Source organism: Dermacentor andersoni, chromosome 1 (genome assembly GCF_023375885.2).
Source record: "Dermacentor andersoni chromosome 1, qqDerAnde1_hic_scaffold, whole genome shotgun sequence".
In the NCBI taxonomy this organism is placed as follows: Eukaryota; Metazoa; Arthropoda; class Arachnida; order Ixodida; family Ixodidae; genus Dermacentor; species Dermacentor andersoni.
Genome location: NC_092814.1, coordinates 310,231,026 through 310,252,163, shown reverse-complemented (window position 1 = coordinate 310,252,163; position 21,138 = coordinate 310,231,026). Strand labels below are relative to the sequence as shown.

Here is a 21,138-nt window from a genome sequence, read left to right as displayed (position 1 = left end):
GAAATCGATTAGGTGACTGGACGCGAGAGATAGCTACAGCTGCCGATTCGACGTACTTCGACAAATGGTCCACAGCCGCAATGATTTAGCGGTTTCCTGCTGCAGTTATCGGCAGAGGTTCGATGTAGTTGACGCCAACAGTATGAAATATGGTTTCTGGCAGCGGAATATGTGTCAGTATTCCAGGCTAGCATCCTGCCGGTTGCTTATACTGTTGATACACTTGCCGACTGGCAATGCAGGAGCGGGCATTGCTTTCCATCTCCGGCCACCAGAAGCGTTCTTGTATTTTGCGGAGCGTGGTTCGCTGGCCAATGTGCCCTCCTTCCGGTGTGTCATGAATGACTCGCAAAATTTCCGATCTAAAGCAATTAGGAATCATTAGGAGGCGACGTTCTTTTGAGTTGTCCTTGTGCCACTGACCCCGATACAGTGTGTTATCGCGTATTACAAATGTCGAATTTTTTTCCTGTAGCAGCGTTTGAGGCACTGATTGATGCTAAGTCTGTTATCCTCTTGGGCTTTGGAGACGTGTTGTAGAGAGAAGAAAATGCGACATTCCTCGTTTTGGGACACGCGGTCAAGGTGGTTCCGGGAGAGAGCATCGGCGATGTTTGTAATCAAGTTCTTTGTTAAGTAATTTAAAAAGAGAATACTTACATCATCCTTAAACAAGCCATATACAGGTAGGATAAAGTTAGCTTGAAGTAGCCGGAGAGCACAGGAGTAAAAAGAACTATTCGTAATTATGCGAGTAGCCTGGTTCTGTATGTGTTGAACAGATGAGAGGTGACATGTGTTTCCCCAGTTGATTGCTCCACTGCATCTTTAGTTCTTCGACGGTTGGTTTCAAAACACTTAGCTTATGTTGCCTCTCTGGGAAAAGAGGTTCGAAGACTGTCTAGCATTCTCCCGCAAAGCTTTTCCTTTAAAAGTTTAGTAAGTGTAGAAACACCCGCCGTGGTTGCTCAGTAGCTATGGTGTTAGGCTGCTGAGCACGAGGTCGCGGGATCGAATCCCGGCCACGGCGGCCGCATTTCGATGGGGGCGAAATGCGAAAACACCCGTGTACTTAGATTTAGGTGCACGTTAAAGAACCCCAAGTGGTCAAAATTTCCGGAGTCCCCCACTACGGCGTGCCTCATAATCAGAAAGTGGTTTTGGCACGTAAAACCCCATAATTTAATTTTTTTAAGTGTAGAAACGGAAACACCTGACACATGTTTGCTTCACACTCTTTTCCGTGCCCTTTGTGCTGGACGCTACACTTTTCCCCGTCGGCACCCTGAAAGTAAAAATTGAAAGTGTTCAGTGCCAGGACTGCAAATTTAAAACCTTAAGCTGTTTAAGCCCTTTCTGTACTTCCATTGTACCCTATAGCTACACAGCACTTGCCGTATACCAAAAGTGCGCCGCACTTTATGGAAACGTACAAATATGCAGCAGCAAGCATTGAGACCAAATATAAATGTAAAGTGAATTAAGTTTGAGCGGTATAAAATAGGTTTGATGTCTATTTAAGTGTAAAGTAAATTGTATTGTTTAGTCACAAAAAGTAAGTGATACGAAGTACAACATACAGTCAAATTTCTGGGAATTGCGTGTAACTTTCAGTGCCAGTTGATTGGCTAAGCCATTGGCAGAATGCCAGTGAGGCGCACCCTGTGCATCTATACACGCGCCCAGTAAGCAGGTAACTACAGCGAACTACATCGTCTGCATTCTTTTTAGTTCGAACACTTTTAAAAAAAGCCTACAAAATTAGCTCGAATTACGTCCCTGCAGATGAGTTATCTGCCCAGGCGGACATCAAATGGAAGAACAACCAAAACATTACGTTCAAAATGATGATGAATTGGTGTTTCGTGGCGCAGGCCAATTATGGCCAAAGAGCGCCAGGCTAGTAAACGAAGAGAAGACAGGAAATGTTGAAAGTAAGAGAGAAAGACAAAGTTTTGACAGGAAAACAGATTTCTCATGTAGTGAGAAACTCTATGGCCCAATCTGTCGACACGTGGAAGGCAACCAGGTGCCACCAGAAGGAGCTACCTGCGATCCTGCTGTGTTCGTTGACTCCCCCAAGTGCCATTTACAAAGCTACTGATTTCAGCAGGGCTCCGTTATAGCAGCAGCGACAGCGCAACGGACACACCTTGACGAAAATTCCTGTCTTCTGTGCAAGCTAGTGGTATCATCTTCTCAGTTATCCCTACTATACAGTTCGCTGTCGCTGCTGCTATCCCAGTGCGATTTTTATCGGAGTACTTACATTTGTGTGTGAGTGGCCTGCTACGGTATGCCTACCAATGCCGAGCTCGCGAGAAAAATTGAGGAAATCGAAACGAAATTCAGCAAGGAGACTGATCGCGTGGCTCACGATGTATTGGGCAAGGTTTTGTTAAGGATGCAGTCTTCCGGGATTGATGTTAAAGAACTCAAAAACGAGATTGAGGATTTAAAACGGAGTATGGAAATCTTGAATGGAGTTGTCGAAACATTAGGCGCTGAAAAGGCCGTGCTCGCCGCCGACAGCAAAAAGCTGAAGAGTGACAACTTCGCGCTCTCGAAGAAGGTCGACGAACTCGAACATACTCGAGAATTAACAGCGTAGAAATCAGGGGTATTCCCTGCACGCAGGGAATGTATAACAATATTGCCAACAGTAAGGGAAAAAATTTAACGCCCTCTTACGCCTTCCGAACTTGACATTGTGCACCGTGTTCCCACGAAAGTAAAGGATAAAAGAAAATGTCATTGCTCGGTCCTGCTCGCGTTCAAAAGGCACGTAAAGGCACGTAAGGCACGTAAAGCTAAGCTGTGTCTTGGCGATCTTTGCATCACAGCCGCAATCACAGCCTACGTAAATGATCACCTGACGCCGAAAAACAAGTCACTATTCACCAAGGCTCGGCTCTAAAGAAAGCCAACGATATGAAGCTCCTGTGGACTGGCAATTGTCTAATCAAGGCCAGGAAAACTACCGTTAGCCAAGTCTACTGCATCACCAGCAAAGCCGACCTCTCTTTTATCATCTAGACACACCTTTTTCATTTCGTTTATTACTGATTTTGAACCAGTACGTCATCGTTCCTATCACCAACTGATTTAGAACAATTTCTTTCTAGCAGTTCATTCTCGCTTATTCATTTCAATGCACGTAGTATGCGAAAGCCTTGTGAAGATATTCAGATCCTTCTTTCTACGTTCACCAAATCATTTTCCATCATTTGTGTCACAGAAACTTGGCTCTGTGACGGTGACAAAGATATATTCTGCTTCCCCAATTACACATCATAATGCACACATACGCAATCAAGTAGCCATGGCGCAGCACCAGTCTATGTTTCGGCAAACTTAGCATTCAAACGACGACACGATCTCGCACTAAACTTGTATAACTGTGAGACTGTTTGGGTAGAATTCGATCATCCGTTCCTTAACATTGGCAGCAAGAATTTTATTTTGGGTTGCATTTATCGTTCATCTTCCACTTCCATCAGCAATTTCTGTAGTGTCTTAGAATTGTGTTAAAATCATTATCATCTGAAAATAAGGACGTGACAATTATCGGTGACATGAACGTAATTATGAATGACACAACGTCCCTTAACTGGACGACATATTCCAGTTATCATAGTTTCGGGTATCAGTGCCTGATTACTCAACCAACATGTTACTCTCACGATGGTGGGCGCTCACTGATTGATCACACATTATCTAACCTCTTAGTCCCGCCCGAAGCAGGCATTCCTTACTATTGACATCACAGGTGATTATTCCATATTTCTCAAGATCAATTCTATTCCTTTTTCCCGCACCCTATTGTACTACAAACTTGTTCTTGATAAAGAAAAAAAAATTCGAAGCCGTAACAAAGGCAGACTGCTTCACAATAAAAAAAAAAAAGCGAACGACCCTCAACAAGCTTTCTCACGCTTTTCGTCTATACTTTTACAAAACTTCCATATCCATTCCCATAAGAAGAAAAAATGCAAGAAGGTAATAGCGTCACCGCAAAACCCGTGGCTTAATGATAGATTACTCAAAGCAATGCGAAGGCGCGAGAATGCTTATAAAAAAGAAAGAAAAAAACATCCCTTTAATGTTAAATTGATAGCCCGGTACAAGAAATACTGCAACTATATCTGTGCACAGCTGAAAAGAGCAAAAAAAAAAGCTACTTTGAACAAAAATTATTGGAGTGTGGCAACAACTCTGATAAAAAAAAGGAAAATAGTCCATTCTTTCCTAAATAGAAACAGCAACCAATAAACCGTGGCTAGAATAAATCACAGTGACAATAAATATCCAAACCATCGTGACATTGCAGTAGTCCTCAGTAACTTCTTTTTCTCGGACAACTCATCTTCGGGCAAGGTTTTTGATTACCAATTGACACGCCTCCCCCATACCTTTTACATGTTTCCTACTGCTCCCGATGAAGTGATCTCAGTAATTAATCATCTAAAAATCACAAGTGCCGGTCTCGACTATATTAGGCCATGCCATGTAAGATTGCTTAGTCGATATCCAATATCCTTGCGAATGTTATTAATGTGATATTTAAAACGGGGACATTTCCTCGTGAACTCAAGCACGCCAAAGTCACTCCAGTTTTTAACAAGGGAGATCGTTCATTATTAACGAACTACCAACCTCTCTGCATGCTGCTATTGTTCAGTAAAGTAATCGAGAAACTAACTGGCAAACGCCTAACAAATTATCTAAAAAAATTTAATATTCTTGCGCGTTAACAGTTCGGTTTTCGATCAGGATATTCGTCAGATGTCGCTATAATATTTCTCATGGATTACCTAACGAAAACTAGTGATGATGGTAGCTATGCCGGCTCTATCTTTGTTGACCTAACTAAAACCATTGACACTATAGATCACCAGATACTCTTTGTAAAACTAGAAGCAATAGGAATATCTGGTCCTGCCTTGCTACTAATCCGCAGTTACCTCCATAATAGAAACTATGTGGTCAGCGCTTCCGGTACCTGCTCAAAGCAAAAAAACGTCAAATGTAAGGATACCACAAGGGTCCATTTTGGGCCCACTCTCGTTTTTAATGTATGTTAATGACCTGCCTAATTTCATCACGCACTGTAATTGTTTGCTGTATGCTGACGATACTACAATATTTAACTCTGATAAAAGCATGAACTGCCTAGTAGATAAACTTAGTTCAGAGCTTCTCAACATGTTACACTGGTGTAAATTAAGCAGATTCCGATTTAATTCAGCTAAAATTAAATGCATTGTCTTTACGTCGTATCAGCGATCATTAGTTCCTGTTCCTTCCATTTGTATGCCACAGTACTCGATCCAGGCTGGCGATGACTGCATGCATTTGGGTTTCAGACCAGACAGAAACCTAAAATTTCATCGCCACATTTCAGACATAAAGATGTCCTATGGTGTACGCATCCTCATTCGAGATCGTCCCTTTTTTTCACGTTATTCTTTTATCATTGCATTATGCATTCATTCATTCACATATCCACTACTGTATAATTACATGGGGTAATGCATACAGTGCTTATCTTGCGTCACTGCAAATGGTGCAGAATAGAGCAATCAAAATAATAGCTCTTAGCTTATACGAGACCAACTCCAAACCATTATTGCAAGCCAATAATATCCTCATAGTGTCCGATATGATTAAATATATTTTAGGTATCTGGTTATGTAAGCATATCAACGATCTATTCCAATTTTCTTTCATCCTGTGTTCTTCACTAGATAACATTAACAGTACAAGATTTGCTCCTAACAAGAACCTCATCTTACCCAAATTCCGAACTAACTAATTTGTCGTGGCGCTCTTTGGCCAACCTGGCCCTTGCGCCATAAAACACCACACATCATCCTCATCATCGAACTAACTAAGGCAATCAAACCGTTCATTTCAGCGCTTTTTTTATTATGGAACTCGCCACCATTTATTTTAAAATTACTGACGCTACAGTCATTTATTACAGAGGAGGAGGAGGTGGTGGAGGAGGAGGAGGAATAAACGTTTATTTTTGAAACAGTATCCCGGGCTAAGCCCCGTTCTCCCTAGGCGGGAGGTCTCCTCATTCCAGGAACCCTCTGGCCTTCGCTGCCTCGTCGTTGTTCCAGATCCTCGGAGAGAGCTTGGCCTAAGCTCCCACGATTCGATGAGGTATTCGCTTTCTTGTCTAGCGTTATAGTCTTTCGGTGAAGGCGATGCGTCTGTGTCTGGATGCTGTGGACACTCGAGAATCAGGTGCGACAAGGTGTCCGGTAAGCGGCACATTGGACAGTGGTATCCTTGTAGCGTTGGATAGAGTCTGTGCATGAGCATTCCGTGAGTGTAAGTGTTACTCTGTAGTCTTTTGAGTGTGGTACTTTCTTCTTTGTTGAGGTTTGGGTGAGGTGATGGGTACACCCTGCGTTCCAGCCTGTGATGTTGAAGTATCGCTGAGCAGGTGACGGGCACGGTCTCTGTTCCCGCTGACGCAGGCCGGGCATCTCGAGGGTAGGAAGGGTTGGCCCGGCAAGTGTGGTCTCGGGCCGCTGCGTGTGCCGCTTCGTTCCCCTCCAGCCCCTCGTGCCCAGAAATCCACGTCACGCAAGTGTAAGGGATCTGAGTGCTGCGGTGCTTCAATATGTTTAGTGCTTCTGTTGAAACGCGACCCTTAGCGTAGTTCCTGACGGCTGCTTCAGAATCGGAAAAGACGACAGCTGCGTCTATGAACCTGGTAGTTATTAGGGCGATCGCCGTCTCTTCTGCAGTCTCAGGGTTTTGTACACCGGACAGTGGCAGACTCTAGCTCTCTGCTTTGAGAATCTACGACGCTCAGGGCGTAAGCGTTTCTTTAAGGGTATTGGGCTGTGTCGGTGTATCTGGCGTCCTGATCTTGCCTGTGTTTTGCCTGGCATCCACTCGGGCTTGTCTCCTTTCCTTGTGGTACGTGGGGTGCATGTTGCGTGGAATTGGTGCCACGCACAGGGATTCGCGGATGTTTAGAGTAATTCTTTTCGGTCCGTGGTGGCTATAAAGGTTTCACCGTAGCTCAGCTGTTGCAGCACTGATCTTCCGATGGGCGTGAGCGTCAGTCGTTCTAACTCACTGGCTTTATGAGCTTCAGCTGGTTTTTCCCAGGTGTTGTGCACGCCCTTCTTGAGAAGTCTCATAGTCGAAGCCGTGGAAGGTAGGCCCAGGGTGATTTTGATGGCTTTGCGTATTTAAATGTTAAGTTTTTCTACCTCTGCGTTCTTCAGCGCAAGGTAGGGCGTGCCGTATGTTATTCGACTAGTGACGAGTGCTTGCATCACGCGCAGCGTGTCCTGTTCTTTAAATCCGTTTCTTTGGCTTGCAACTCTCCTGACGAGATGAGTGAGCTGCGATAGCTTTCGCTGTAGTCGCAGTAGGGTGGCCGCCCCGGACCCGTCTTTGTGGATGTGTAGCCCTGGAATTCGTAGGGTTTCCACTTTTGGAATGGGCGTTCCACAGAGGGTGACGTTGGGATCGAGTTCATAGTAGCCGGGTGGTCTGCCTCTCCTGCTTGACTTGAGGACGATGTGTTCCGACTTCTCGGGAGCACAGCGGAGGCCGCATTTTTGCAAGCAGCTCTCGATGGTATCTACTGCTTCCTGTAGGCGTGTTTCTTGTGTTCCAGGGTTTGAGGCCCTTGTCCATAACGTGATATCAGCTGCATAAAAAGCGTGTCTTAGGTCTGGTATCGCGTCGAGGAGGCTGGGTAATTTGATCATGGCGACGTTGAAAAGCAACGGCGACATGACCGAACCCTGCGGGGTGCCTTCGCTCGGTAGTCGGAAGCTGTCGCTGCGTAGGTTGCATATTCCAACTGTGGCCGTGCGGCCCGTGAGGAAATTCCTGACATAGTCATATGTCCGAGACCCGCAGCCCAGGTCTTCGAGGTTGCAAAGGATAGCTTCGTGACTGACGTTGTCAAAAGCTCCCTTTACGCCAATGGCTAAAATCGATGGTTTGCTTCTGATGCTCAGGTGGTGAATGAGGTCTTCCTAGAGTAGAAGGAAGACATCTTGGTTCTGCCTGAAACCGAACATAGTGTTTGGAAAATATCCGTTGTCTTCGAGGTATGAGGTTAGCCGGTGTATCATATACTCGAAAAGTTTCCCTACGCACGAGGTAAAAGAAATTGGGCGCACGTTCTCGATGCTGAGGTTTTTATTTGGTTTGAGGATCATGGTGTTCTCCGAGTGCTTCCAGGCAGCCGGTAGCTCTCCTTTTTCCCAGCATGCATTGAAGTACTGGAGTAGGGCTTCGGTAGCCTGCTGCGGAAGCTTCAGGAGATGCTTGTTGACGATCCGATCTTTGCCCAGGCTGGTGTTTCTGGTGAGCGTCGATAGTGCTGCAGATAGTTCAGCATGCGTAAAGGGTTGGTCAAGTTCGGGGTTTGGTTTCCCACCGTAGACTTCCTCATGTTGCGTCATATTAACGGGTGGGTGGCCACACAACTTCTGAATTTCTCGGAGGAGGTTCTCTTCCGATCCAGCGTGGTTGTGCACGAGCCTACAGGGGTGGTGTCGCTGCCGCGTCTTCGTAGGGCCGTTGCCCAGAAGGGCGCACAGGAGATGCCACGTCGTCTTTGTGCTCAGGGTTCCCTGGAGTTTGTCGCAAAATGCGTTCCATTTCTGTCTTCCTAATCTCTCCGCGTATGCCTGTGCTTGCTCGGTGAGGAGGGCAATTCGCTGCTTTAATTTCTTGATTAGCTTCTGTCTCTTCCATCTCTTGAGGAGAAATGTTCTGGTTTCCCAGGGGTGGAGGAGGTGCGTGTCGACGGCTAGCACTACTTCATTCAATTGTCTTCTTTTGGTGTGGCGTTCTGTCGTGCCGAGGACTTTCTTCAGCCTCTGAACGTCTCTGAATGACTTTCACTCCGTTACCCGGGACGTTCCAACCCTAGCGGGCTTGCGAGTGTGAGCCACGGTTAGTTGAATGATGTGGTGATCGCTGCCCAAGGTTTCTGGAAGTCGGCTCCATTCTGCAGAGGGCACGTTCAGCGTGAAGGTGAGACCCGGGTTGGTGTCTCTGGAGACTGCCTATCCTCGTTGTTTGGAGTGGGTCATTCCACATGGTGAGTCTGTGCTGTTGTGTAGTGTCGTGTACTCGGGCTCCTTTCTTCGTGGTGGTCTGGTATCCCCAGGCCGTGTGCGGGGCGTTAAAGTCCCCTGCTATAACGACTTGATGACCATCGGTGCGTTTCTTAATTTCTCGGGCAAGGTGGTCGAAGTTATGAAAGGTGGGCTCTGGGAGGCCTGTACACACTCACTACGAATACGCTCTTGAGTGATTTCCTCTCCGGTATGATTTCTCTTAAGGTGTGTTCGATCGGTGTGTTGACGGGTTCCAACTCCTGTACAATGAGATCCTTCTTAGTGAGAATTGCCGTGCGTTTTGTTTGTACGTGGGCGTTGTAACCTTGTAGCTGGACGTTTTATGTATTTGGTTCTTGCAGCGCTATGAAGTCGGGTGGCTCTTGTTTGACAAATCCTTGTAAGGTAGCATGCCGTAGTCGATAGGAACGACAGTTCTATTGCCATATGCGGAGAGTCGGGAGCGCATTTGTAGTCCTGTGATTAGGGACCGCCATCTTCCGTTGATTCTGTTCCCTGCCAGTGCTCGCGGGTAGGTGAAACTGAACGAGAGGTACTTCGGCCGTTTGGGGGGCTCGCGCCCGCTTTCTGTCGGGCTGAATGTCATTTAGTGACGTGTTGAGGTGCTGTTTTGTTACGTAGGTCTTCTTGACATGGACTATGAAATTATTTTGCTGCGATGCAAGACCATCGACCTCGGCATCTAGCGTAATCCTATTGGCTACACTTGCGGCGAAATTTGCTATTGCTGTCTGGACGATTTTCTCAATTGTGGCGTGGGTACTTTTATGAGAGTTTCTTGGAGGATTTGGAATCTTGTGAGAACTACGGATTCAACATCTCCGTTGGGAAGTGAGGGTCGCGGCTGTGCAATGTTCTCTTGGACTTTCGTACATCTCTATTGCAGTTTGCCGATGAGATCCCTTTGCTCCTCGCACTTCTGTGCAATCCTGTTTATGTTGTCTTGCTGTTTCTGTTGGCATTGGATCAGCTTGTCGATGATTGCCTGTTGGCTTTGTAGTTGACTGTTTTGATTATGCAACGTGTTTTGTTGAAATTGCACCCTATTTTCGAGAGCCTGAAGGTCCGCAGTTTCGGCCGACAAGAATTTGGAGCTGCTCGTGGTTCTTGATCTACTTGATCCGCTTACCACATCCGAATAGCTCACGCGTTTGGGCAAGTGCGAGCGTGAGCGTGATCGGGAGGGCGATTGGAGAATAGATCTAGATCTACTTCGTTTTGGGGCGCTGCCTTCACTGCTGCTCAATCTGGTGGTTGAGCTTCCTAATTCTGGTAATTCTTCGCCGCCTGAACTCCAGCCACTGTCTCTTACTTTGAGCCTGTCCATGCGTTGCTGTCGTATGTTGAATGGCGGTAGGTTGGGTTTCAGTCTTTTCTTGCGCTCATTGCTTGTGGTTTCATGCCCTTCTCCACATAACTTACGTGCTGGTTTGCACTCGTGGTCGGGTAGTTGATCAGTTTTGCCGCATTTAGAGCAGAAGGCTAGCAATAGTCTTGGGCAGACATCCTGGCGGTGTCCCGTGATGCCACAGGTCCTGCAGTATTGCACCGACTTGCGGTAGGGTCGGCATCGAAAGTCGAGACTCTGGAAGTGGACGTAATAAGGAACGTGCGGTCCTTGGAAAAGGATCACGGCCGCGGACGATTGCCCGAGCATACGAGCGTGGAGGACCGCGTACCTTGCTGGTGCGCGAAGACTTGCCTTGAGTTCTTCTTCACTCGTGCCGGGCAAGGGTCCGCTTTATTACGCCTCTGGATGCATCGTCCGGGGTTCTCGCGTTGCCTTTTACAGCGAAGAAAGTGCCGCCAAGTTGTATTCTGCTGATATTTTCGAGTTTCTTCGCGTCTTCCCAGTCGGCCGTATACTTGCTAATCAGGTTCTCGATTCTCTGCACTTGAACGCGCAAGTTTTCGTCGAACTCTTGCTGAGAGAAATCGCTGGCTCTTCCGATGGCGTGCATGACTGCGACATTGTTCCCCTTTGCAAGCTAGAGGCCTGCTTAATTGTGGGCGGAATACGACCTTGTAGTCGTGGACTGGTAAGGAGGCATTCGGGGCATTCGCTGTTGCGGTGGTGGTGGCTTTCTAGTCGTTTGTTGCATGGCTGGGCTGCTTTCTTGTGTCGTTTGATTCTCTGCGTTCTTCTTGCCTTTTCTGCCCCTCGTAATCCAGATGCTCTCGCGTTCAATAGTTCCTCCGCTGCTTGCGTCATAATTCCAGGCAGTTTCTGGGTTGCTTACTTCAGTCGGGTCCATCTGCATTGTGTTTGCATCTTCCAGCTGTTCTCTTGGTATTTCGATTGCTTCAACGGCTGCTTGGTTCATCTCCAGAGCTCTTAGTCGCCGCGTGGGCGGGCGCCCGGCCGTGCTATGCTCACAGATACGCTCGAGCGGCGCGAGCACGCGCCACGCGCCACGGCGTTGCAGAAGCTCGTTCGGCGTTGGGCTTAGCCAGGCGGGGGTGCGGCCGTTGGAGAAATCAGTAAATGGGGCACTCACTTGATGGTGGTTAGTGTCCGCCGATTCCTCTTGTCTTGTCGGTTATGCAGTTGGCAAAATTAGGTTGGTCGCTGGCCGTGATCCCGGTTGAGAGGCACGAGAAGCCGGAGCCCATGCGAAGCACGTCTGTTCTCCACGGCCCCCTAGCGGCTTTTGTTATTTATTACAGAATTCAAAAAAGACTCTTTTGAACCAACCCAGTGTTAAATAATTTTTTATATGCCACAATGTATGCATCTTCGTTTCCATTGGTTTACTACATCATGCTTATTAATCACGTATGAAAGTGTTTAAACATACCCATTTTTTTCAATTTGTTCATATTTCATATGTTGCTTAATTGTTCTAATTCGTGTTCTACTGTTTATATACTTACTGCCTTTCCTAATGCGTTTATATAGTTTTGTATTTCTTACTGTCATTGCTATAACTAAGTTTACTTTTCCATTTGTGTATACCACGTACAGGAGGCCCCAATTCAGTCTCCGACTCCAGGGCCCCCTCCTGCATATTGCATTTTGTAACAACTTCAATATGGTAATAAAATTTAATTTTGAAAATTCTGAAAAGGCAACTACCTATTTCCCCCGGGTGCATCAGCCCAAGGGTGCCGTCTACGTGAAGCCGAGGTCAAAGAGGCGTGTTGCTGGCGCCGTGAGGCCATGAAGGTCCAAACACCCGGCATCGGCTCAGCCCCCAGAATCCCCGTTTCCCCGGACACGGCTACACGCGGGAGGGTCTAACCTCCATGTGCTCGGGTCCGTGGTGTCGCAACACACCAAACGCCTACTGATGCACACGCCCTTGCGGGGAATACATTAATTAATTAAACTAATTGCATCAACGTGACGTTTTAATTATAAAGTTTACGGCACATGTTTACATTTAAAAGTTCAAATAAAGCGTCATTAAAGTCTCATGCATTTCCACATTTGAAGATAACCATGTAGATCGAAATAACTGCCGTCAAGACATTCGCTAAATTCAACTAATACACACGCGTAACGTCGAAGCGCGGCTTGTTTCCAACCCCGCTGGTACTTAGAAGGGTCACAGCTGGGTTGTATTGTCGTAATTCGAGTAAATTTCAAAGCATGCTTAAAGAAAGTGTTCGAAGAACTAACACACACACACACACTTAATTTTAGCTGCCGGCAGAGGTCATTCTTTTGCTTCGCAGCGCTTTCGCACCAAACCGACTCTGGCCACGGTCAGGGTTGGAAAAAGCACGCCATTAAGATTTGCAAGACCTACCCGCTTCATTCTGGTCACGCCAATACCTATACATTACCTATACCACTGCATGTCTGGATGTGACGAGGCAGCCGACAGTCGAGAACGAAACGACGACGGGACGCCAGCCGACGAGACATCACCAGACACGCCGCAGAATGAAGAATAAAAAGGGAACGGCGGCGATGAAGCATATCTGGCCTACGACAGTCCTTCAGCGGGCCCCTCAGGCGGTGGGAAAAGTAACCATCGTTCGAATAGAAAAAGAAGATACCCGCGCATTCGCTTCCATCGACTGAGCGGCACGGTGCGGACAGTATACCACACACGGTGCTGGGTAGCGCCCGCGCAGCATCGTGTGGCACGGGCATCCGGAGGAGTGCACCTGATCCTAGCCCGCCAGGCTTCCGGCGCCGTCCTCGCAGGCCAGAGCCTTTGTTCTCACACGGCCCCCGCGCCGCGCGTCGACGCGTTTCTGCAGCGTCCCACCGTGGATAAACAAAAGCCTGCACAGGTGAGCCGAGACTGGGCCGGAACCCGAATGGCGAACACCTCGGAAACGAAGTCGGCGACTCCGCCTGATCGCCGCGCCAACCCGGGTCCCAAACCCGAGCCTGTGCCTCCGGAAGACATGCGCAGCCAGGGACATGTTGTGACCGAACCGAAAGAGGCGCCGCCCACGCCGGCCAACTCACCGAGAGGTATGGCAAAGAGCTCTTTTTCTCAACCTCTCCTCAACCAGCCTGCGTTTCTTTTTCCAAGGGGAAAGAGCGTAGATTTCTTATTGCATGAATAGACCGACTTCACGATTCACTACGCCACAGTTGCAGCAATGCATGCTGGTAGTGCTAGTCATTAGTTGGTTTTGAAGGGCTGCTATGGTTAGAAGCGCGTTGTGCTTGTGCCATGACGAACCCTCTCACCCTTTGACATCTAAAGGCAGGTAGGTGAGCATAACATTCTACGATAGGAAGCGGGCTTGAGCATACGCACTCCCCAGCGTCGCCCTGAAATCCCATCGGCATCGTCTTTCACATTTCCCTCGATGTTGTCTTGAACACAAGTGCAGCGGGAAAGCGTCGATTATAATGCTGTCACCATGGCGCCAACAGGGCCGCTGCGCTCGTCCTCTGAACGCCGTCTGCGGCAAGAGGTTTTTCGGTATGCACCGCGAGACCAATGGCTGCGTCATGCTGCCCGGACGCAAGTTCCTAAGGGGCCCTGAACCACCCCTCGGGCTTCGTGAAATAACATAGCCCGCGGGTAGCATACGCTGCTGTGAACGTCTCAGCCGTTTTGCTGTCATACGCGGTGCGTGGAGCTCACAAGCGGATTCGCGAAGTCACCTTTCTCTCAAATGCTCTTCTTTGAATTGAAGGCCGTGCACTCACTTTCTTCTGAACGCTTAATTTTATAATCCGACGCTTTATTTCGCCATTCCCTTAGACGGCTGCTATTGGCCGTTAACTGACATCATGGCGTAGATACCACGGCCGCCGCGGGATGCCGCCACGAGTCGACTGGTTAAGCGCACTATACGGCTCGCTGAGGACAACCGCGTTTGGCTTATGTTTAACGCGTCGTAGGCACCAAAGGCGGAAGTCGTGGCGTCTACGTTAACGTCCAAAATGAAATTTGAACTGCGAGCCACGGTGACATTTAGAAGGCGAAGCAAAGTTGGTTCTTTATTCTATGGCGGAGCGTTGTGAGCTCGCCCCACTGCGCCGTAGCCTTCGCAGTGCAAGGCACTGAAGAGGGAACCACGAGCACAGCGGAGGCCGTGTTTGATTGCCAATAACACCGCTTTTGCTGAACGCATTAAAGTACTTCTTGCGGCAAAGTATTTCTGAAATAGCCTATTTTCACTTCAAATGCCTTTCTCCACTTCGATAAAAAGTCGTTCAGAGCCCTTTTAAAGTGCGGTCTCTCGTAGTCCTGGCGACATATGGACACAAAGAAAGAAAGAAACAAAAAGTTGCGAGGAATCCGACAGCGGGAGATTCACGACACCACGACGAACTGGAAGTGATTCAAAATTTTATTTTTCTCACACTTTGCCTTTCCACTTTTTGTGAGAGTTACTCTCTGGACGTTAGTGTCCCTGCATAAGCTTCCCATACTGGGACACTACTGATCATATCATAAGAAGCCAACAAACACTGACACCAAGGACAACATATGGGAAATTACTTGTGCTTAAAGAAAATATGAATTAATGGAAGTGAAAGTGGATGAAAAGCAAGTTGCCGCAGGTGGGGAACGATCCCACAACCTTCGAAAGGGACACTACTGAGTATTATTCTTACTATCGTTATTTTTGGAGCTTCGTGCGATCGCACTCTTCTAAAAAGAGTGCTGAAGATGTATGCCTTGTTGGTGAAAATGGTGATGTCTCGAACACTGCTGATGCTCTTGCAGAAAATGTCGGTCCTGTATTTGGTTTAAAGGGTGCTGGCTGCGTTAGCTAGCTCTTGAATGGTAGCACGGTTAGTGCCCGTACACAAATCTGGTGCTAGAAGTGCAGTTACTACCAGCCTATACCACTCCTCTACGCTGCGTCAGAAGTCCTTGAATCTGTATTGCATTTCCTGCTTTCTATTGGTGCTAAGAGCATTTTAATAGATGAACATCATGATTTTGTAGCAGGGCGCTTTACAGCAATGAACTTGGTCATGGGTATGACCCATGCGTCCAGTGCGGCACACATAGAGGCCAATTAGAAGTTATTTATGTTCACTTAAGTAATTCATTTGATGTAGTTTGCCATGAACTCTTCATTACAAAGCTCACGCAAATTAACATACCTTCTTTCATGACTGCCTTGGTATATAATTACCTAAGCAATAGATCGTGCTTTTTTGACATTAATGGACAAAGCGCCTGTTAGCTATGAGGCCACTAGCGGAGTTCCTCAAGAATCCGTTCTTGGCCCTCATCCCTTCCAGCTGTTCGTAAATGACATTTCGTCAGCAATTCAACACTCCTCATTCCTTCTAAAAGCTGAAGACCTAAAGCTATTTAAGACTGTCAGCAGTGTTCACTACTTCGATGACCTGCAATAGGAGATTTTTTCACGCTGAAACTGGTGCAGAGATAGTAAGCTACTTTTAAATGCTTCCAAAACTATGGTATTCAGTTATATGTAGAAAACGCAGCATGTGCAATTTTCAGGATGCTCCATTGTCCAGGGTCTATAAAAATGAAAGATCTTGATGTGCTGACAAAACGCCTAGCTTCTTTTCACACGCTAAATACGCGAAACAACGTGCTATTCGCGCTCTTGGTGTTGTTTGCCGCATATTCCATGACTTCCACTCCACTGTTGCCTTCCTGAAATTGCATTCTACTGTGTGCCTTCCACTACTAGAGTATGCCTCTGTAGTTTGGGGGGGAACGTGCAAATATAATTCTGACCTCATTGAACGCGTCCTAAATAAATTGATATCTATATTCAAACACCGCTTTTGCCTTTTTGGCGACCATAGTCCAGCCCTCTCAAATATACCTCAACTCACGCCTATAAAATCAAAACGTATTAAATCAGACCTGCTGTTCCTCTATAAAGTGGCCCATGTCAATATATATATATATATATATATAAATTTATATATATATATATATATATATATATATATAAATTTTCTGCGTGGCCTTGTTGCATTAGAGGCTGTCTTGTGGCTCGACTCCAAAAAACAGTTAAGTACTCTGCCCGAATTGAAATATTCCTGAGTTCATTTGCTGTGTCTTCTATATATGTAGATTATCATGTTGTATGATTAGCTCCCTTTTACGTCCGCCTCGTCGTTTTATGTTTCCATATTTGTTTCTGTTTCCCTATCTTACATTGTTTTGTCTACCACATTAGTGGCCTCTACACTTTGTCTTGCGGATGACTTTTTAAAGTGTACCAGTACAAAGGCTCCGTGGCTGCTCCTGGGTACTACAAAAATATTTTATTGATTGATTGATTATTTCCAACCACTTCGAAACGGGGCGGCGACAAATAGTCAGCTAGTCTGCGTAAGCTAATCAGAAATTATATACGCCTATTGCAGTCTAGCATTTGGCCTATCTCTCCTTGATCTTTTCTCCCTTCATTAAAACATCTAGCTCTTTATTGTACACTTATCAATGCCTATACTATACCTAGGCGACTCTGGCTCTATTGATCTCTTCCCTGCTTTTTTTTTTCCACCAGTACTTCAAACGTCTTTTGTCTATCTCGACTGCTGACCAGTTAATACTTCCATCCGCTTTGAGTCTCAGCGCTTCTGGAAGGTGGGCGTTCCGTACGGGTCTCGCTGGATTACAAATCTTGGCCCATCTTGACATGAACAACCAGCGCCGCTAACGCCCGCGGGCTGCCGGAAGGGGCGCTGAAATGTCGTCATTCACGAATATAGGAAATCGAATCTATGCTCTTTGTGCATGTATACACGCCTTACGTGCAGCGGTGCTCTTTCTTTTCTGGTCAAGCTTCTTTTGGTGGGGAGGGGGGGGGGGGGGGTTCCAGATGCATCGCCAAAGTGTGTACACAAGCGAACGATTTTGTCAAGAAAGCATACATGATGGTGTTTAACTGGAGAGCACTCGTTACAGCTCCTTTCATTCCTTTCAACCGCGATCGTGTCCCTAAAGGTGGACTCACACGACGCGCACCCCCGATCCCGTCTGCTGAGGAGATTGAGGAACAGAGGAACGGTGCCACCGCCGACTACTCTCACGGCACCATTTGGCGCGTCTTGAGTCCACGGGCCAGTACAGCGATATTTGACCGCTGTCGTGGGAATTCTTCACCTTAAAGGGACACTAAAATTAAAATTATATTGTGGGTTCTTAACGTCCAGAAATAGCGCAGTTATGTTATGAGAGACGCTGTATAGTGGAGGGCTTCGGAATAATTTTGGCCGCCTGCAGCGGCAGTTGTCGTATGTGCATCAAAAAGCACGCGACACGAGTGTTTTCGTGCAGCTCGCTTCCAATTGTCCAGTTTATTCCGCGAATGTTAATATGTATACATGAATATGTATACGAGCTAGTAAAGCTCTCCAATATCTCTGCATAGTATTTTAACTTACGGCAACTTCGCTGAAGAATACTAGTCTTGTACATAAATGCGCAGTTCTGGCAAATGTTACCGTTGGCCCTTAATAATGAAGGTAAAGAGTGATCAAAATCGCGCAGGCGTCCTCCACTGTACAGCACCTTTTCATAGTCCAGCCGAGGTGTTGTTTTTTCTTCATCGTGTCCTTATTATTGCGAAGCACAAAGTTACGGCATATCACATTTAACTCTATTTTACCTAGATGCGATGATGTTTCATTTCGCTCTTTCTGCTAAATATACAGTGAGATGGGTTAATAATTACTGGGCTTACTATATCGGCATAATGCCTCGTGTCGTCGGAGCGTCCACCCTGCATAGCTTGCAGCACGAATTAAAAAGTTGAAGGTGGTTCTAGTATACACTAAAGAGGATGAAAGCGAGAGCCTGCGCCTTCACGAGACATTCATTGAATTACTTTGTCAGTCTCATTGGAATGCGTTGTTAATTCCTATTACTTGTTTTCTCTTTACTTGTTTTTCTATTGTTCTCTTTTTCCGTCGCCTTGAAATTGCCACTTGTTCTGCGCGATTTGGGAGACGTAATTAGATCGAGGGTGGCAAATCTATAAAGACCATTAAGACAGATACGGAGGTTCACTGAATGAATTCGTTTTATTTTAACATAGTGCTTGTCGCGTAGACCTCATATTTCATCGTCCATATGGCTACAAATATTCTGACCACACTCGGTCGTGTGGTCGCCGCGGCGGTAGTTCTGGATCCATGGACACAACAATGGCCTTGTGATCAGTGAAGTAGCATCCGACATATACTTGATATCCTTTATGGAATTTTCATTGTGGGATGCCAAGTCGATGGACGTTGCTCGAGTCGTTGACGCGACTTGTTTTGGCGTGGCAAGGTCCAGACGTAGAACTGTTTAAATGCGTTTGAGAAATGCCGCGTTTGTCTGAGCGTTTCGGTTGAAATCGCCGACTAAAATCATTGGGTTGTGGCGCACGTCGGGCGGCATGTTTCGGACGATGAAGTTGCCTGTTACTTTTTCTGACAAATTAGGGGCTAAGCAAGCGCGGACGACAATGAAACCCGTCGACAGTCGTGCTGCACAGATTTTGCCGATGTCGAATTGACCGTTCGTATCCACGAGTGTTGCCTGTACTGTGTACTTAACGTAGATGGCTGCGCCTGCTGCAGTGTTGTCATGACATTGTGCGCCACACACGTAGCGATACCCAGACAACTCTCTGGCATCTGTTGGTTCCATCCTCGTTTCTGTCAAGCACAGAATATAAGCTTCCATCGGGTTGATGTGATGCATAATGTCTTGTCGATGTTCTGGCAGAGATGCACGTTGACGCATGCCACTACTACGGGTGCTTGACTTGCCTGTTCACTACAAGCCTTGGTGACGGTCTGTAGAAGATGTTTGTTCACATATGGAACTCGTCGGTCAACGCTCTGTCGCGATTTTCCTGGCCATGATAGAATTTGACGCCTTTCACCAAAGGTCGTGGGTTCGAGTGCCTTATTAATTATATCTTAATTAAATGTACCTTAATTAACTTCGCCTTAATTAAGACCAAAGGTCGCGGGTTAGACTCCCACCAAAGGTCGTGGGTTCGAGAGCCTCAATTAACTATTTTAATTAACTGTGCCTTAATATTTTCGCCTTAATTAACACCAAAGGTCGTGGGTTCGACTCTGGACCTTCACGATGTCAATTGGAATGCAACTGGAGATATGGCCAGTTCGCCCATATCTCCAAGTGGGTTCGACTCCCACCAAAGGCCGTGGGTTAGGCTCCCTATGAATTTTGATGCCATAACGCCGGACGACGTAACGCCAAACATCGGATTGTTTGTCCCATGGGCCGTCTAAGGTTTTCGCCGTAAGAGGAAGCTTTAGCTCGGGTGCTCCTATATAAATACACGTAAAAGAAGAATTCGTTTTTCTCGGCAACCGCTGCACCAAATTTGACGAGGTTTGTTGCATTTAAAAGGAAACCTAAAGTCTAGTGAGTGTTGGTTTCCAATTTTTGATATAGATCATCAATTTTTTATTTAAAAATGGCAAAAATTGAAAATATTCAGAAAACGAAACTATCAAGTTTACAATTCTCTAACTTAGCAATGAAAAATGATGTCAGAATTCTGTGAATGGCACCTCATAGTACACCTAAAGCGGAGAAAAATGATATGCTACATATGAATCTTAAAAAAGTTTTGTAATGTGTAAATATAGCTTTTGCAGAACCCTTGTGCACAACGTAACAAAGTCAGGTGATATATAAATTGACATATCGAATTTTTCCGCTTTGAATGATCTAATGGATGCCGTTTACAGAACCACGATGTCTGGTCGTGACCGAGAGCTATTAATTTGCAAACTTCGTGCTTCTATTTTTTTTCGAACTTTCGGATTTTTAAAAATTCTTTACAGAAAATTCGTGTCCTAAATCGAAATTCCGCTTGCAACAGTCACTATAATTTGGCTTTCTCTCTCAAATTCAACAAATTTCATTAAAATCGGTCTAGGGGTTGTCTCAGAACAGCGTTTTTTCGTTCTACATGTATTTGAATAGGCTGCGTCGTAGGTGGACCCGAGCTAAAGCTTTAGCTCGGGCCTAACTCCGACGAATAATACTAATAATCATCGTCATCATCACATGGCGGCGCACATGATGAAATGGTCCGTACAAAATGGTCTATACTCGAAGGAACAGGCCTCGATCGCTACAACACTGCTTGGCGCCGAGAGTCTGACGAGACATCTCTTTACGCAGCCGACCGCTTCACGGAGGCGCCCCAGGCAGTGCCAGCGCGACGCGAGTCGGCTCCTGCCGTGGCCGATTCCACCGCGGATGAACCGGCGAGGCGCACCAGCGGCTGGAGCAGCGCCGGCAAGCCTCACGCCTGTCACATCTGCCGGCGCCGCTACTGCTCCGTGGAGTGGCTGCGCCGACACGTGGTCACCCACGAGCGAGGGAAGCCGCTCAAGTGCGACCGCTGCGGTCGCTCGTACATGATGCGACCGGCGCTCGCGAAGCACAAGGCAAACGTGCACGGCATGTAATGCCTCCAATGTGTTCGTTATTATTATTTTTTGGCTTCAATAAACTGTTTGTGCGACCATCTCTGCTGCGTGCCAGCGCAACGCTTCAAAAGGCGCCGCTTTCCGCACGGACGCCACGCGTGAAGGGCGCGCGAA

The 21,138-nt window shown here is 46.7% G+C and overlaps 1 protein-coding gene across 1 annotated transcript; it reads left to right on the top strand.

Annotated features, from left to right (window-relative positions):
* The first annotated feature begins 13,142 nt into the window (after positions 1-13,142).
* On the top strand, positions 13,143-21,066 carry LOC126548073 (uncharacterized). The gene is made up of 2 exons (XM_050196159.3): positions 13,143-13,566; positions 20,714-21,066. Exons 1-2 carry the CDS (start codon positions 13,407-13,409, stop codon positions 21,001-21,003), a joined length of 450 nt encoding a protein of 149 aa, XP_050052116.2. The 5' UTR covers positions 13,143-13,406; the 3' UTR covers positions 21,004-21,066.
* The last annotated feature ends 72 nt before the right edge of the window (positions 21,067-21,138 follow it).

What these genes read in the sequence shown, in the direction of transcription:
- LOC126548073 (XM_050196159.3), top strand. Translation starts at nt 13,407, where the DNA reads ATGGCGAACACCTCGGAAACGAAGTCGGCGACTCCGCCTGATCGCCGC. An exon ending in GCCGGCCAACTCACCGAGAG is followed by an intron (nt 13,567 to 20,713) that starts GTATGGCAAAGA and finishes CTCTTTACGCAG; the next exon opens with CCGACCGCTTCACGGAGGCG.